The sequence below is a fragment of the Rhinolophus sinicus genome, chromosome 14 (genome assembly GCF_057876585.1).
Source record: "Rhinolophus sinicus isolate RSI-liver-muscle chromosome 14, RSI-T2T, whole genome shotgun sequence".
Lineage (NCBI taxonomy): Eukaryota > Metazoa > Chordata > Mammalia > Chiroptera > Rhinolophidae > Rhinolophus > Rhinolophus sinicus.
Window position 1 is genome coordinate 442808 of NC_142514.1, and position 14188 is coordinate 456995.

A 14188-nucleotide genomic window follows, 5' to 3' on the forward strand; every position below is an offset into this window, starting at 1 on the left:
CCGGGCAACTCAGGGTTGGAAAAGTAGGGCCTAGCAACAGTGAGGCTTCGGTAGCCGTAGCCGGGGCCGCGGGGCTTGGGGAGGGCGCGGGCCCCGCTGTTGCGCAACTCCGGGCGTTTGCAAAACCCGCTTGGCCGGAACGCGGGGGACGGACACGCTCCGCGAGAATGGGGGACAGTGAGTGATTGGGTAGGCTGAATGCACGTACGCGGGGGTGTGCGGGTCAGCGGGTGGCTGTGAGAGCCTCTCCCGAGACACCGCTGCACGAGTCGGGCCACGCGCTCTGCAGCGCGCCCACACTTTGCATCCGTTCCCTAAGTCTGACCCCGCCTCCATTCCCCCGCCCTTTGCGGCCAAGGGGTGGGTGTGCCCCGCTATCGGGGCGGGGCGAATGTAAAGGCGCAGGCGCAGGCACAACCGGGGTGCCGGGTGTATGGCCAGATTGCGTGCGCACGCGCGCAGGGCCCACGTGTGGCCCTCAACTCCGCCGGGTCCGGCTCCGCCTCCGCCCGGCGCCTCTCCGTCCGGTCCCGCCCCACCATGGGCTCGGGTCCGGCTGCGGGCACCGTGCGGGCACGCTACCTCGTGTATTTCCAGTATTTGGGCACAGACTTTAAGTACGTCCTCCGGATCTCCCTCCGTGCCCGAGACCCCCACGTGCAACCCGGCGCCTCGGGAAGCACCGGAGCTTGACACCGAGGGCGGCGGGTGACCTGGCGCCCGAGGGGAGGGCCAGAGTTATATTTAGGATTCGCACCTCCGGCCTCGGGCTCCGGCACAGGGGAAGGAATGGCCAAGTTGGCCGCCTAGAGCGGGACCCGGGCGGGAAGGTCTCCGCCCGCTGACCTGCGTCCACCTGTGCCCACAGTGGTGTCGCGGCCGTCAGGGGCGCCCAGCGCGCCGTCGGGGTCCAGAACTACCTGGAGGTGAGCTCTGTTGGTCTTTCGCCCGGATGGAGGAGGACGATCCCGGGGAGGGGCAGATGGGAGCACAGCGCCTCTGGAAGCACAGGGAGCGGTCCTTCGCTACTCTGGTCCTTGCCCTGAGTTTCCGCCCCGCCGCCGCCGGCTGTCCCCGCAGGAGGCCGCAGAGAGGCTGAAATCGGTGGTGCCGGTCAAGTTCGTCATCTCCAGCCGCACGGATGCTGGGGTCCACGCCCTGAGCAACGCTGCGCATCTGGACGTCCAACGCCGCTCAGGCCAGCCGCCCTTCTCACCTGAGGTCCTGACCCAGGCCCTCAACACCCACCTGAAGCACCCCGCCATCAGGTGTGCACCCCTCGGTGCTCCCTCGTCCACCGCGGGTAGAGGCGGGGGTCAGAAAGGACTGCGTCTGGACCGAACTTCTTGGGGTAATGGCACACTTGTGGGCCGTCCTCCCTCTGGTGTGCCTGACCTTACTCCCACAGGGTCCTGCAGGCCTTCCGTGTGCACAGCGACTTCCATGCCCGCTACGCAGCCACATCCAGGACCTACCTGTACCGCCTGGCCACCGGCTGCCCCCGGCCTGACCAGCTGTCTGTGTTTGAACGAAACCGATGCTGGGCCCTGCGGGCAGAGTGAGTGTGCGTGTGAGAGTGAGTGGGAGAGGGGTGCCAGGCCCACCGGCTGGCCACTTCCTTCTGACCGTTCACCTGGCTCCCTGCAGTTATTTGGATGTGGCCGCCATGCAGGAGGCCGCCCAACACCTCCTGGGGACTCATGACTTCAGCGCCTTCCAATCGGCTGGCAGCCCATCCACTAGCTCAGTGCGCACATTGCGCAGAGCCTCAGTGTCCCCTGACCCAGCCAGCCCCTTTGTCCTCCCCCAGGAGAGCAGGTGAGGAGGGCAGCCTGCATGCTGGCCTGGAGGCTGAGGGGCTGGACTTAGCTGCAGCACCTTCCCTGGCAAGGGCAGAGCAGAGGCAGGACGTGGCTGGACTGGGGGCTCCCTATGTACCTGCTGGAGACATGCTGGGCAATCCAATGGTGCCCATGAACCTGCAGCTGTGCCCTCCCCCCAGCCTGAGGCTGGGGACAGGACAGAGAATGCCCCCTTTGTCCCAGGGCTCACTGCCTACTGGATGGATCTTGGCAGCAGCTGTAAAGGTTCCGCTGGGGGAGAAGCACCAGGCCAGTGGTTCTGGCCCAGCCTGACGGGGCTGGTTCCCCTACCCCTACCCAGCACTGTTTCAGCACTGGCAGATGCTGACTTCTAGAACCTTCCCAGGTTGAAGCACTTAAGGGAGAAGTGCTTCTACACGGTCAGCCTTGGACTCATGCCAAAGAGCCCCTTGCGAGAAGCTTGGGTCTCTGGCAGATGAGCTGACTGCGTGCCCCTCCTTCAGCTGCCCCAGAACTGGGACCAGGACTTAGCACCTTGCTAGAGGGCCCTGCACCCACAGCAAGGCCCCAGAAGGTTCGGCTGCCCTCCCACGCACAGCTGTGTCCCTCGTACCCGTTTCCCTTAGGGGTGGGTGGTCAGTGGAGGCCCCTGGAGTGGAAGAGAGGGTGGGAACCAGCCTTTCCTGGCCCCCTGCGCTGCCTAGTCTGCTTCCCTTGCCTGGGGCCAAACTGGGCTAGGACATCACAGGCACTTGTGTCCCCAGAAGGTTGCGATTCTGGACTCTGGAGTTTGAGAGCCAGTCCTTCCTGTACAGACAGGTACAGTCTGTCCTGGGGCCACCCTGGGTGTGGGGATGGGACTTGGGCCACTGTGGCAGTCTCGCCCTTGGGTCACAGGTGCGGAGGATGACAGCGATCCTGGTGGCTGTGGGGCTGGGGGCTTTGACACCCACTGAGGTGAAGGTGATTCTGGAGAGCCGGGACCCCCTGGGCAGGCACCAGACACGTGTGGCCCCAGCCCATGGCTTGTTCCTGAAGTCGGTGCTATACGGGGGCCTCAGGGACCATGGTAAGAGGAGGTGGCCTGGGGAGGTCCCTGCTTATACCCCACTGATTGGCCCTCTACCTAGCCTGGGTCCCTGCTGGAAGAGGAGCTCTTGGTGGCAGTGCCGTCACAGCCCTCATGTTGTTCTAACAGCCGGGAATCCATCCTGTGCTCAGCAGGAAAGCCAGGGGCCAGAGGGCAGGGAGGCCCCAGGTCAGCCAGAAGACCTCAGGCGGGAAACCAGCGACCCAAAGGCAGGCGGCCTGGAGTGAGGTGCAGGTCCCCCCCCACAGGTGCCATAGCCCCTCCTGACCTAGCCCTGTGGGCAAGTTCTCAATGGGGGAGGGAAGCTGAGAGGGGGGAGCTTCAGGGACTGAGGGCCTCCCCAGCCCCTGCTGAGAACCCCCTGCCCCCAAGTTGACTTAGGATCTGTCCACAGGTCCTGCCTCCAGCAGCCCCAGAACTTCTGTCAAGTGCTCTGTGGGGTCCGTAGCACTGAAACTACAGATGACCCCCCAGATGCCCAGCTAAGGTCAGGGCAGCCAGGCTCACTAGACTGGGCCACAGCAAGCCTCCTGCCTCCCCAAGTCTCTGCTGCCCTGGATGCTCCAGGGGGGCTGCCCCAAGGGTGTGTACAGATCAGGTGTGAACACCCAGAAGGGAATATATACAAACAGACCTCATTTCTGTTTGTTCTGGAAATTAATACACCGGGCCCAAAAATAGAAATAAAAAGTGAAGAGATCTCCAGGGCTGTTTATTTCTTCAGCTAAAAACGGCCACTCGGGGAGACATGTGCCACTATGGTCCTGTCCCCATGGATGAAGGCTGTGGCCAGCCGTGGGCTCCACATCCACAGGGGAAACCCACGGCACAGACATGGTCCTAGAGTGGAAGCCCAAGTCCCTCCACTTGGGCAAAGGGCAGGGCGGTCAGCTGCCTCCGCTGGGTGCCTGGGGCACACCCTTCTTGAGCAGGGCGGTGAGGTAGCTCCCCAGCTCTTCGTCCTGCAGTGGGAATCGGGGGGCTGTCGTCCGATCCTCCCCAACCCACCCAGATGGCCCAGGGTGATAGGGTGACCCCACCTGTCCTGACGCACTGCCAGGCGCAGGCCCTCCTGGGTTCTGCCACATACCTGGTAGGTCCAGGAGACCAGCAGCACCTTGGTGCCAGGGTCCTCTGAGTGGGCCGCAGCCTGGATGAGGATGGACTCCACGGTCACGGAGCCATCCGGAAGGTGCTGCACGCAGTGGTCCTTCAGCACGCTGCGGGGAGGCATGGTAAGACCCTCATCCCTGCCTGCTCACACCCCGCCCCCCAGGGCCAGGAGGGGCGGGGCCAGTGCCCACCTCTTCAGGTGGCTGTAAACACGCATGGCAGTCTCCTGCTCCTTGCGCGTGTCGTGCAGGTGCACGCGGCAGGTGAAGCGCAGCTGGTGCTCGGCCAGGCCCAGCTCCTTGAGGGCCTGCTCTGAGGATACCAGCCGGAAGTTCTGTGGGGCAGGAGCAGGTCAGGGAGCGCAGGAGCCCCTGCCCCCCACTCCTCAGAGATCACCCCCCACGCACTCACACTGTCCTTCATGATCAGGGTGCCATGTAGGAGCCGGGGCTTCTTGGCGTCAGGAAGCAGCCCTGCAGAAAAGGGGGCAGGAATCAGGGCCGTCGGCAGTTAGCCCGCCCTGCCCAGCCCCTCCCCGCGTGCCTGCCTCCCTCGTACCCTGTACCATCTCCCGCTTCAGCAGTCCCAGCGAGATGCCCACCGGGATGCAGGGACTCGTGGGCAGTGTCACCGTCTCGCCATTGGCTGGCATGTAGCAAGTGACTCCTGGGCCAGGGAGCAGGGCCAGCCTCAGTAGGTGGGCCGGCCCTGCCCACCCTGCCCTCCACCCGGCCCCGCCCAGCGGCCCGCAGGCGCCTACGGAACTCCTGCTCTATCTTCTGCTTCAGGAACTCCATCTTCTTGGCTTCCCCGTGCACCAGCAGCACGCTCTCAGGCTCCGCCTGGCGCACCAGCTGCATGATGCCCTTGGCGTCTGCATGGGCGCTGAATGACATGTACTCCACCTGCATCTTGACCTCCAGCTGCAGGTCACAGCACACAAGGCCGTCACCACCCACCCGGGAGGGTCCAAGGAGCGCTGGGGGCGGAAGAGGGGGGAAACTCACCAGCTGCCGCCCCTCCATCTCCAGCTTGCGCTGCCCACTGAGGATCTTGTGGCCCACCGTGCCCTGCACACAGTAGCCGGGCATAATGACCTTCAAGGGGCAAAGGGGTGGAGTTGCTGGCACCTGCATGGCCTCAGGGCTGTATCTCAGGACACCCTCACCCCACCTCTCTGCCCCTCAATCTGAACGCTTACCAGCCCCGCTGTAGGTCTGGGCGGGCTTGGGCCTGCCCACGCCTGACCGCTGTGACCGCTACTCAGGGCGTGGGGGCCTTCCTGCCTGGGTGGGACACTGGCCCCAGGATACCAAGTCCCCAGACAGCGGCAGTGTCGCCAAACCAGGGGGAACCTCTGCTCCCCCACCTCTGCCCAACCTCATAGGCCCTTCAGGGAACCACCAGGGGGCCCAGACCCCTCACCATGTTCTTCTCATTCCCTGCCCACTTCCGGAAGATCTGCAGGGACTGGCCAGCATGCAGCATGCCCGGCGTGGCGAACACGACCTGCAGGGTGGCCATGGGAGCAGTCAGGTAGCCCACGCTACGTCTGCCCATGAACTCGGCCAGGCCTCCCCCTCTGACCTCTTGCCCACAGCACGGGTGAGCCCCTCCCCCGCGAGACCCGCAGGCAAGAACCCAGGCTCGCGCTGGCCGGGGCCTCACCATTGGACCTGGGTTGTCGGCAAACGCTCGGTCGAAGGCCTTGATGTGCTTGAACTCGAACATGTTCCTCTGGACGAAGGTCTTGCGGATCTTTTGGTTGGTCCAGGTGATGAAGAGCTTGTAGTAGTGGTTGGCCTTCTCCGTCAGGCCCGTGGAAAAGTAGATGGGGGCCTTCAGGTTCATGCGCTCCCTGTGGGCAGGGCGGTGTCACCTGCCTGCGCATGCGTCAGGTGGGGGGGAGAACAGAGTGCCCCGCGGTCCCCACCCACTGTGCTTCTCCTGTGTGGAGGCTCGGGAGGGAGGCAGGCGCCCTCCAGGCTCCGGCGGCGCCCACATATGGGCATCCTGACTGCGCATGCGCCTGACAGCCACCAGTACTGCGTTGGTTTCTGCAGCCTGTGCTCTTCCTGGAGCAAGGTGGAGACCCATCGGGCTGGACACTGGGGGACGTCGTGGCCCACTCACAGGCACAGGCACCCCGCTCCCTACCTCCCACACAGCCAGGGCGCTGTACCTACCAGAAGGTCTCCAGCAGGATGCAGAGCTCCTGAGCGCGGCCCAGTGCAAACACTGGGATCAGCACCTGCGGGGAACGGGAGCACGCGTGGGAGCCCCTGGCCACTGCCCACCCAGGTCGATCCCACGTGAGAGCGCAGTACGTGGGCAGCTGCTCCCTGTGGCCACCTTCTCAGGCTCTGCTAGCAGGTCTGATGGCCTAGGGCTGCATCCACGGAGGCCCCACCCACATCTGCCCCCCATCCCTGCCCGGGCCACAGTCTATCCACCGTGACCCCATAGGATGTTCTGGCCAGCTCTTCATTGGGATTGGACACGAGACAGATAAGTGCCCCTCAGAGGGTCAGGGGAGCTTTTCTTCCCAAAGCTGAGCAAACGCCCCCCCGGTGCCCAGCCCGCCCCCTGCCGAGGGCCAGGTACCTTCCCGCCACGCTCCACGGTCTCATGCACCTTCTTCAGGAAGTCTCGCTCCCGGCAGCGCTTGGAGTCGCGAATGGTCGTGGCATATGTGGATTCTGTGATGAGCAGGTTGGGGCGGCATTTGTCGATCCAGGCAGCTCTACAACAGAGGGGCACAGCCCAAGGTGGACAATCCACATGGCCACAGGCTGGGGGCAACAAACTGGACCCCAGCCATGGACACGGCCAAGGCCCTCCGGCTGGCAGCCACCACCTCTGCAAGGTCCAGGCAGTGGGATGTCACGGGCAGTACTAGGGCAGTGACAGGAAAAACAGACTCTGCCTCGCATGGGGGACACAAGGGGACACTGGTGTGCTGACGGCTCAGGCACCCAGCACATCCTCAAAGGTCAGTGCACTCCGACGGGATTGGGGGGGCTCCACGGACTGAAACAAACACACCAGCCAACTTACCCCAAGTGCCGGTCCGGGGTCATGTTATAATCGCCCTGGCAGAGAAAGTAGCATTCGAGACGGTGCCTCCTGCCCTGCCCAGGCAGCCCATCCTGCGCCGCACGCATATGCACTCACCGTGTAGACCACAGACTCTGCGCCCACCCTGATCTGGAACATGGCGGCCCCCAGCACATGGCCTGCGTAGTAAGCCTTGATCTCCAGCTCGTCGTCTACCTGTGGAGGACAGGGCTGAGCTGGGGTCTGCGGGCTGCGCTGGGCTGGCGGCCAGTGGGGGACACAGGGCTGGGAGGAGGCGGGCACAGGACATGATGTTGTTCGGAGCCTTTCATTTCTTCCTGTTTTTCCACGCACAACATCAGCTTTCAATCAAAAGTGACCGAACACAAAAGACGAAACAAGAGGGTCAACACAAGCCACCCTGGGGAGGCAGATGGAAGGGCCCTGCAGTTCCAGACGCAGACTTTAAAAGGACTGTGATTAATGAAGTCAAAGAGATAAAACACAAGATTAAGTGTGCTGGCAAAAACCCAGAAACTATTTAGAAAAGTGGAAATTCTAAAACCAGAAACTATAATAAACGAAATTAAGAATTCAGTGGAGGAATTTAATACATAACCAAAAAGCATGAACGAATTGAAACACACACAATGAAATTGCCAGCATGAAGCCCAGAAAGAAAAGGACAGTGGAGCCTGGAGTGAGACCAAACACTCGGCCACCCAGGCCCAGGTTGGAGGAGAAAACAGGTGAAGCAGCCCTGGGAGAACCTGAAGACAACAGTGGGGTCCAGAGGCCCCACCGGAGCAGGGAGGAGAAAACACAGGTCCACCGAGTATGCCCGCCAAGATCCAAGGAAAAGAACATAATCCAACAAGCAGCCCAAGAGAAGGATTCTCTTCCAAACAGCAGCGGGAGGATATGCACAAAGTATGGAGAGAAAGTAATCACCACCCAAGAATTTTGAGCCTGGTGAAGTCCTTCCAGAATGAGGGCGCAGGAAGCCACCTGCAGACGGTGAGGAGGAAGGTGGCCGTCCACCTGCTTCAGCTCACACCGGTGTTCTTCAGGCAAAAGGTGAGTTACCCCCAAGGAAGACATGAGCGGCAAGAAGGAGTAACAGACGACACCCAGCGGTGCCTGAGCATCGGGCAGGGCTGGCACACACAGCGGGGGTTCAAATACACACAGCAGCGTGTGACGCGGGAGGGCGGACACACAGCCAACATCGAGACCCCTGCACCATCAGGAAACAGACAGGCGCCTTAGATTTCCGTCGTCAGGGATGCATTTTGTAATCTACTACTAAATAATTCTAAAAGACTATCTAATTACCAACCAAATAATGGAAGAAATAAAGAGTTTAAAAAAACCAATCCACAAAAGGCAATAAACAACAGGCCAGAGAAAGGACACAGGTGGTGGGAGGGTCCAGGTACGGCGAAGCCCGAAGCTCTTACTAGACGTGGACTCTACAGGGCAGGTTATCAGGCCGGATTTAAAAACGAAAAAAGCACATGCTACCTCAAAGAGCCACACTTAAAACATACAGAGACAAAAAGGTTGAAATAAAGAAAAAGATGTACTATATAAACGTTAACCCAAGGGGGGGGGGAGGTGGGACTGGTGTAACCAGGTTACCAGAAAAACAACTTTGAGGCAAAAAGCATCACTAAAGATAAATATATGTACTTCACATTGACACAAAGTTCAACCAGGAAAAAATGACCCAAAATGTGTAGGCGCCCAGTAACAAGCAAAACCTACAGACAGATGCACAATCTGGAACTTTACTAAATGTCATGTCACCAGCTCGGGGAGCCCTTTGTTCCCTAACCCACACACAATGGTGACCGAGGTGAAGCCAACTGCGCTGGACGCCCTGGGCTCGCCCATCTCACCACCCAGTCTCCGCCTCCCCCGCCGGCGGCACACCCGCAGCCCCGCCGTGCTCATGGCACCAGTGTGCCATGGGCCGGTCCCTCTCCGCCTCCTCCACGTACCGAGGCACAAAGCTGGGTGAGCAGCAGAGGCACCCCACCCCACACCCCGCGCAAATGCGGAATCTGGGCAGAGACCCACGGCCGCCTGGTGGCCCAGTGTCTGACCTGGACCGTCTGGTGCAGGTGGACGGCCACCACCTTCTTCATGCAGTCCTTGATCATCTGGGAGGTGAAGAAGTTGGCCTCGCCCTTCTTGTCCACGGCGACCTTGCGGTAGTCCTCCAGCAGGATGGGGCAGATGGCCTGGGTGGGGTGCGTCATGTAGATGGGCCCGTCGTAGCCCACCATCTCGCTGAAGTAGGGCAGTGCCCCGCAGTGGTCCAGGTGGAAGTGGCTGTGGGTGCAGTGCGGTCAGCCCCACCCTCCACAGCCACTGCGCACAGCGGGGCTCCTCATTCACTCGTTCATTCATTCACTCCGAGTGCCTACTGTGCAAGAGGCACTGTCCTAAGGACTGGACAGGGAGGCGTGAGCACAAACAAAAGCTGCTATCTTCCTGGACTTTACAGTCTAGATACCTAGTTTAGCGATAAGCAAATAGTTAAAACGTTTGCCAGAGGATGACACGTTCCATGAAGAAAGAGCAGCTAGGGGGACAGTGTACCAAGAGTCACCACCTTTGGTGGGTGGCACAGGTACTGACGGCCAGCACTGGGATGAGCCTGGAACGACCCTGGGGCAGAGGGAACGGCAGTGCTATGTCCGGCCACAGACAAAGCAGGCGCATGGGACGAGCGCTAATTCAAGAAGGGACCGAGACCTCAGGAGCCTCCGAGTATCTGAGGAAGGGCTGTCCAAGATGGGGCACCTCTGGCTCCGGTGAGGGCAGACCAGCAGGGGCTCTGTGGTCATCCAGGCAATGTGGTGAAGGTCAGGGTTGTGAGAGGGTCTGGACCCTGGCAAGGTTTGTGGACTATCTGGGTGGAGCGTGAGGGTGAGAGGAGGGGAGGCCCTGAGGTGGGGGCAGGAGGGACACGGGGCCTGTGACGATCGATGATGGGGCCGGGGTTGGTGGTACGGCACTGCTGCCAATTGCTGCTGAGTGAGAGCAGGCCCGAGGAGTGGCCTGGGCTCGATGGGTAAAATGTCACCTGTGACTGTGGGGGCCGCCTCCCTGCCACGGACCAGCTGCCCTGACGCAGCCTCATTTTCCTAGGGCACCTGGGCTCTCGTCCACGACTCGGGGCCACCGGCAACAGGCATGCACAGCGCTGCCCCACCACCACAGGGCTGAGTGCAGCCCGCCAAGGAGCAGCCGTGAACAAGTATGGCCACACAGGAAGGTGCCGCCACGGGGGCCAGCGTCCAGTGGGGAGGGCCAGCCCTGGGGATAAGCCTCGAAGGCAACCTCAGACAGAGCCCGGGCCCACAACACCCACAGCCTGCGGCGGCACAGGCCCAAAGCGGCTTCCCGGGGTTCCCGGGGGCCCTCGAGGCGGAGAAGCTGTGAGCCCACACAGCATGGCACTGCCACCAGCAGCCGGCAGGGGCCCACCTGATGATCACGCAGTCCAGGAAGTCGGTCAGCCGGCCGTTGCGGGTGATGTAAGAGAAGTCGGGGAAGCGCCTCTGAGGAGCCGAGAGCGAGCATCAGAGCGCAGCAGGCTGCCCGGGTCTCCGGGGGCAGCTGGACACGGCACGCCCACTCCGGCGGGCTGCTCACAGCCTCCGAGAGTAGGCGGAACCGGTGACCCAGCCAGAAGCCCAACCTGGGGTGCGCCTAGCCCACCCACCAACCCTGCAGTAGCCCACAAACCCCCTCGGTGTACAGACTGCCCCCTGTGCAGGGCACCCCACCTGTCACGTGATGGTGGGGGAGCTACCCAGCAATGCAGTGACACAGACTCATCTGTCCCCACCACTACCCAGGAGCCTAGACTGTCTCCAACCCATGGGTCAGAGCCTGACACTCTGAGCGCCGGGTTGCTGGGGACAGGCCCTCCCCAGCCCCGCAGGTGCCTCTGGGAACTCACATCATCGTTGAAGCCCATGTGCATCCCACAGTCCAGCATGACATTCTTGCCCGCAATGGAGACCAGGATGCAGCTTCGGCCCACATCCTGGCCAGCCCCTGCAGGGAGAGCAGGCCAGGGTGCTGCCAAACCCTCCCCCTGCCCACTGCCATCTGTCCCTCCCCTGTGTCCCTGCAGAGCCCTCAGTGGGCTGCTGGTGGATGACACATGAGGCGGGAAAACTGCCACCTCCACGCGCAGATGAGCAGGGGAAATGTGCAGAGAGGAGACAAAGGACCAAGTCCTCCAAGTGAGTTCTCGCCCAAGTGGCCCCCACTGTGTCTCCAGCCTCAGGCCCGGCCTCTGCCACCCAGGGTCAGATGGAAGAAGTCCTACACCTCTCAAGGTCGCAGCCCACCCACTGTGACCCACCCGCACCCTCAGAGGCCAGGGGCTGAGTACAGGGCACTTTCTGGCCACCTCAGATGGCCATACATCGTCTCCTCTGGGGTTTGGGGTCCCAGAAGGAAATGGACACAACCTCGCAAGGCCTGATGACAGCAGACAATCTGCTTTCCATCTTGAACACTATAAGCCTCCCTCTGCCGGCCCCCTGACCCTCTATCAGCACCCACACACCATGGTGACCAGGCCACGGCCCAGACCAGGATGCAGGCTGGTCCTCAAGAAGCTTGTCGCCCATGACAGTAGCAGGTGACACCAGCCAAGAGCTCTGCCCGCGTGCCTCAGGCAGCCCAGCCACAGGTGGTGGCCTTGAGATCTCCTATAAGGCCACTCCTGTCCCCACCAGGACCAGTCTCCCCAAGGGCCGGGTCTTAGCCATCTGCCCCCTGCTGGACTTCCAGTCCTGGAGACGTGCCAGCTCAAGGCCCTCCAGACAGCTGTGGGAGAGAGACAAGCCACCCTTCTTTACAGATGAGGATGTGAAGCCACTGAAATCATGGGCCAAACCCCCCAGCGGGGCACATGGCTCCTAGGCATGAGGCCAGGGATGGCCTTCCGGGTTCCAGCTCTTAGGCACCGCCCGTCTGCCCACAGCAGGACCCACAACGATCCCAGGGAGCAAAGACAGTGGCCTGAACTGGGCAGGAGATGTGGGGAAGTCCAGGAGGGGGCAGGACTCAGGAGAACGCGAAGGAAACACCCAGTCCGCAGGGAGCTCACGTTTTAGGCAAGCACGTGGATAACACACCGAGTGCATCAGATGGACGTCAGCGCCGTGGAGGTTAAGGCAGGAAGGGAAGGGGACACAGAAACTTCCAGAACCACGACAGGCTTCACTTGTAAGCAGGGTGAACAGGGACAGCCAGGAAAGGGGCAGGTGTACCAACACCCTGGGGCCCAGGTAACCTGGGAGGCTGCATGGCCGAAACTGGTGAGGGAAGCCAGTGGAGCAGCAGCAGGTCTGCTTTCATGGTGCTGAGACGAGGGACCCTAGGGGGCACACCCAGGTGCAGACTGGGTAACGGAAGCAGCAAAAAGACAGGACTGTTCAAGGAGAATGAGTGGTGAGAAAAGGAGCCCAATGGGAATGGGGGTGGAATGAGGCTCCTGCAGAGGCCCCTGGGGAGGAGCCAGGGGCAGGGAGGGCGTGGGGCCACAGACGCCAGAGCTGACCCTGTGCCAACAGCTAGGAGAGGCTGTTGGGGTGACAGCGCATATGGCAGCGTGGGATGTCTGCTGGCCAAGGGCAGGGGCGTTCGCTGCGGTTGTCAAGAACTCAGTGTCCACCCTGGGGGCTGAGCGGGCTATTCTGACCAAGCGCTCCCACCATGAGAAATGACGTGGAGGTGCGTGGGACACCTGTACCGGAAGATGCTCCTGACACAGCCCAGTGCAGGAGGCAGGTGCTGGAACAGTTCACCGGATGTATGCAGGAAGAATGCCCAGAGAAATCTGGAGGGCTGGCCACCAAAATGACAGCCCCAGTTGTTTCTGGGACTCTGGATTATGAGTGATCTTTCCTCCTTTGCACTGTTTTTGACTGTTCAGGCTTTTAAAAATGCACATTTCTTTTGCAAAAAGCAAAGCTATTTTTTTTTTAAATGTTGCAGAGGTCCGGTAAAACCAGGGCTGAACTGAGGGTGGACCGCCAAGTTGGGTAACCGGGAGTAGAGTTTCTGGGCGGGAATTCCCGCCCGTTCTTGTGAATGTCTTCGCTTTCCCGTTCCTGAATCCCCAGAAAAGTTGGTCGGGAAATTGGGAAAATCGGCTCCTTGAACACAGTAATACTCACGATGGTAAATAAATGTACTACTCACAATATATCTTAGACATTTTTCCTATTTATCGCTAGGGCTTCCGGGCGGAAATTCCTGCCTGGAATTTTCCATTCTAGGAAAATTTTTTTTGCTTTTTCATTCCCAAATCCCGAGAAAAGTTGGTCGGGAAATCGGGAAAATCGGCTCCTTGAAACCCAGGCGGTTGGTAGTATCAGCCATCACTTTGTGGCAACGATTCATTCTGGAGAACAGAAAGCAGTTTATACCTCGGGCTTCGGGAACGGGAAAGTGAAAAAAGTTCCTGAGAACAGGCGGGAATTCCGGCCCAGAAACTCTAACCAGGAGGCTGCAGGCAACCGGGCACGAGAGAGATGGACGTGAAAGGAAAGTGACCGATGGCGAAGCAGAGAGTAAAGGCTACGTGAAGCATCAGTCTACGTGCAAAGGGAGGTAAACTGTGGAGACGGCGTCGCTCAGGGCCCGCTTTAGGCGGTCTCGTCCTCATGTCACTGTTAGGAAAACTGGGGACACAGCAGAGTAGTGGGCCAGGACGCGACCCCAAAGCCATGCCTTGAGCTTCTCTCCACACAGGGCCTGAGCTGGGAGGAGCAGCGGCCCGAGGCCTCCGTGCCCACAGCCGGCCCTGTGCGCCCCCGGGACACGTCCCCAGACCACCGCCAACGCTGCCCCGCGAGGCGCCGGTCTAGCGCCCCTCACTCACCCAGGGGAGTGACCCTGATCTCGGGCATCCTGCCCAGGCGCGCGCCCAGGCGCAGGGGCCTCTGCGCTCACCGAGCCGCCGCGCCCACTGCGTCCAGATAACACCCGGGACCTCGGGAACCCCACAGCACCCGAAACGGACATGCGGCGACGCACTGCGCAGGCGCAACCCAGTGGGACACGCTTC

General features: G+C 61.1%; 2 protein-coding genes across 18 annotated transcripts; one reads left to right on the forward strand and one right to left on the reverse strand.

Moving 5' to 3' along the window:
- The first annotated feature begins 273 nt into the window (after positions 1-273).
- Positions 274-3750, forward strand: PUSL1 (pseudouridine synthase like 1). Of its 17 annotated transcripts, none has more exons than XM_088790039.1 (9): positions 388-617; positions 869-926; positions 1081-1268; positions 1409-1558; positions 1648-1818; positions 2588-2642; positions 2721-2892; positions 3045-3141; positions 3308-3750. In XM_088790039.1, exons 1-9 carry the CDS (start codon positions 541-543, stop codon positions 3639-3641), a joined length of 1302 nt encoding a protein of 433 aa, XP_088646165.1. In that variant the 5' UTR covers positions 388-540; the 3' UTR covers positions 3642-3750. The 17 variants fall into 17 exon arrangements, 16 of the variants coding, with proteins under 16 accessions (XP_074190419.2, XP_074190421.2, XP_019567633.2 ...); XM_074334324.2 differs by having other exon boundaries at positions 398-617; positions 3022-3161; positions 3308-3614; XM_074334325.2 differs by having other exon boundaries at positions 398-617; positions 3022-3141; positions 3308-3614.
- INTS11 (integrator complex subunit 11) lies at positions 3605-14176 on the reverse strand. Its single transcript, XM_019712068.3, has 17 exons — positions 14003-14176; positions 11060-11157; positions 10582-10655; positions 9192-9420; positions 7201-7299; positions 7084-7118; positions 6631-6769; positions 6213-6277; positions 5695-5884; positions 5452-5535; positions 5034-5123; positions 4787-4949; positions 4585-4692; positions 4438-4499; positions 4218-4360; positions 4004-4133; positions 3605-3875 (listed from the first exon to the last, which is right to left on the reverse strand). Exons 1-17 carry the CDS (start codon positions 14028-14030, stop codon positions 3801-3803), a joined length of 1812 nt encoding a protein of 603 aa, XP_019567627.1. The 5' UTR covers positions 14031-14176; the 3' UTR covers positions 3605-3800.
- Between the last annotated feature and the right edge of the window lie 12 nt (positions 14177-14188).

What these genes read in the sequence shown, in the direction of transcription:
- PUSL1 (XM_074334315.2), top strand. Translation starts at nt 541, where the DNA reads ATGGGCTCGGGTCCGGCTGCGGGCACCGTGCGGGCACGCTACCTCGTG. An exon ending in CTGAAGCACCCCGCCATCAG is followed by an intron (nt 1,269 to 1,408) that starts GTGTGCACCCCT and finishes TTACTCCCACAG; the next exon opens with GGTCCTGCAGGCCTTCCGTG. An exon ending in GGCAGGCGGCCTGGAGTGAG is followed by an intron (nt 3,142 to 3,307) that starts GTGCAGGTCCCC and finishes ATCTGTCCACAG; the next exon opens with GTCCTGCCTCCAGCAGCCCC.
- INTS11 (XM_019712068.3), bottom strand. Translation starts at nt 14,030, where the DNA reads ATGCCCGAGATCAGGGTCACTCCCCTGG. An exon ending in GATCAGGGTCACTCCCCTGG is followed by an intron (nt 11,158 to 14,002) that starts GTGAGTGAGGGG and finishes CTCTCCCTGCAG; the next exon opens with GGGCTGGCCAGGATGTGGGC. An exon ending in GTTTACAGCCACCTGAAGAG is followed by an intron (nt 4,134 to 4,217) that starts GTGGGCACTGGC and finishes GCCTCCCCGCAG; the next exon opens with CGTGCTGAAGGACCACTGCG.